Raw genomic sequence first — 1,862 nt, 5'->3', positions numbered from 1 at the left:
TCGTCTGCTGCTTACTAATTCTTTTTTTTTCTTTTTCTTTTGATTTTCTCTTCATAATCGTCTTCTTTGCCTCATTATTTTCTTTATCGTTGACTTTATCGTTTGTTTAGCTTAGACGCACTCTTGCCCTTTCACATACTAAGTTTCGGAAACTTGCACAAACTCTACAGAGCCGTCACCTGTGCAGAAAAGCCACTCCATACGTCGATCCCAACTCCCTCGCTACGGTCTCAACACTCACACCTTTTTTTCACACACAGTACTCTCCTTCCGTCTCTATCTCGTGTTCTCTATCTCATGTACTCTACACACACCTCTCTCGCACTCGCTCCTCCGCTCTCTTGCAGTCTCCCTCTCTCTTCTCTCTTCTCTCTCTCTCTCTCTCTCTCTCTCTCACTCTCTTCTCTCTTCTCTCCTCTCTCCTCCCACCGTCTCTCGATCTCTCTCGTCTCTCTCTCTGCTCGCCTCTCTCCTCTCTTCTCGCTCGGTCTTGTCTCTGCTCTCTCTCTGCGCTCTCTGATCTTTCCTCTCTCTCTCTACACACCTCTCTCTCTCTCTCTCTCTCTCTCTTTTGCTTCTCGTCTTAGCCAGCACACCTCTCTCCCCGCACGATCGCTCCTCCGGGCTCGTCTGCGCGAGTCTCGTCCCCTCGGTCTCTTTTCCTCTTTGCTCTCTCTCCTCTCTCGCCCTGCTCTCCTCTCAACTCTTCTCACCTCTCGTCACTCTGCTCCCCCGTCTTTCTGCTCCTCTCTCTCTCTCTCGACCTCTCTGCTCTCTCGTCTCTCTCTCTCTCTTCTCTTTCTTTCCTCTCTCTCTTCGTCTTTAGCACAGCACCTCTGCTGCACGATCGATCTCCCTCGCCTTATCAATTCCCTCTATTTTCGCGCCTGCTATCCACACACACTTCGCCACTCACGTTCTCTCGGCATCTCTTGCGATTTTATCAATTCGACTGCTTTACTTCCGCTCAGATGTGGAGGGCTAGCCCGACTGGCGTTCCTGAAGCCCTACAACTATAACAAGATAGACGCTGTCGTGAGCATCCAGACTCTAGCCTCTGCATCTGGAAACCGGATACGTTCTTTCCTGAAGCGGGCGCGAAGTCGTTACATACACGACATTACGACGCCCCAACAAGCTACTGCGAATCGAACCCAACGGTCAGATAGCTCTACTCGATGAGGTAGGTGGTCGGGCTGCACGCCGACGCAACGCCTCGCAGCACGGCACGCGGGACGCACGCACGCACCAGAGGCGCACGCGGCCGGCCATGCAAGTCGTACCGATACAGAACATTAGCGACGCCCAACAGTTACTGGCGAACGAACCCATAGGTCAGACGACATCGATGAGGTAGGTGCGCATACCATGACCAATACACTACACCAATACGACCAACTCCTCCCCCATCCGACGCCTCTTTCTCCTCCCCCACTTCCTCCTCCTACTCGTCCTCCTCTTCCTCATCTTCCTCCTTCTTCCTCTCCTCCCCTTCCTCCTTCCCCTCCTCCCTTTCATCTTCCTCCTCCTTCTTTTTCTGCTTCCCCATCATGCTCTTTCTCGCCTGCTCAATCCTCCTCCTCCTCCTCCTCCTCCTCCTCCTCTTCCTTCCTCCTCCTCACTTCTTCCTCTGCCTCCCGATGTCCTCCTCCCCTCCTGCCCTTTTCAGTCATCTCCTCCTCTCATTTTCTGCTTCCGCGCATCATGCTCTTCCTCCGCTCTCATCTCCTCCTACCTCCCTTCTCTTCCTCCTCCTCCTCCTCCTTCTCTTCCTCTCCTCCTCCTCCTCCTCCTCCCCCTCCTCCTCCTCTCCTCGCTCCTCCTCCTCCAGCCCCACACAGGTTAAATCTGTGAGAACACAC

General features: G+C 53.5%; 1 protein-coding gene across 1 annotated transcript in view; it reads left to right on the top strand.

Moving 5' to 3' along the window:
• The first annotated feature begins 1,116 nt into the window (after nt 1-1,116).
• LOC106809488 (gamma-aminobutyric acid receptor subunit gamma-4-like) overlaps nt 1,117-1,862 on the top strand; it is a 22,401-nt gene continuing 21,655 nt past the window's right edge. Inside the window, exon 1 of the mRNA XM_014812576.1 lies at nt 1,117-1,183. Coding sequence (XP_014668062.1) covers nt 1,179-1,183 — 5 coding nt within the window. The 5' untranslated portion in view covers nt 1,117-1,178. The remainder of the gene's footprint in view (nt 1,184-1,862) is intronic.

This window comes from Priapulus caudatus, unplaced genomic scaffold, assembly GCF_000485595.1.
Source record: "Priapulus caudatus unplaced genomic scaffold, Priapulus_caudatus-5.0.1 Scaffold358, whole genome shotgun sequence".
NCBI classification, from domain to species: Eukaryota; Metazoa; Priapulida; class Priapulimorpha; order Priapulimorphida; family Priapulidae; genus Priapulus; species Priapulus caudatus.
The sequence above is the reverse complement of the archived record's forward strand: the minus strand, read 5'-3'. Positions and strand labels throughout refer to the sequence as shown.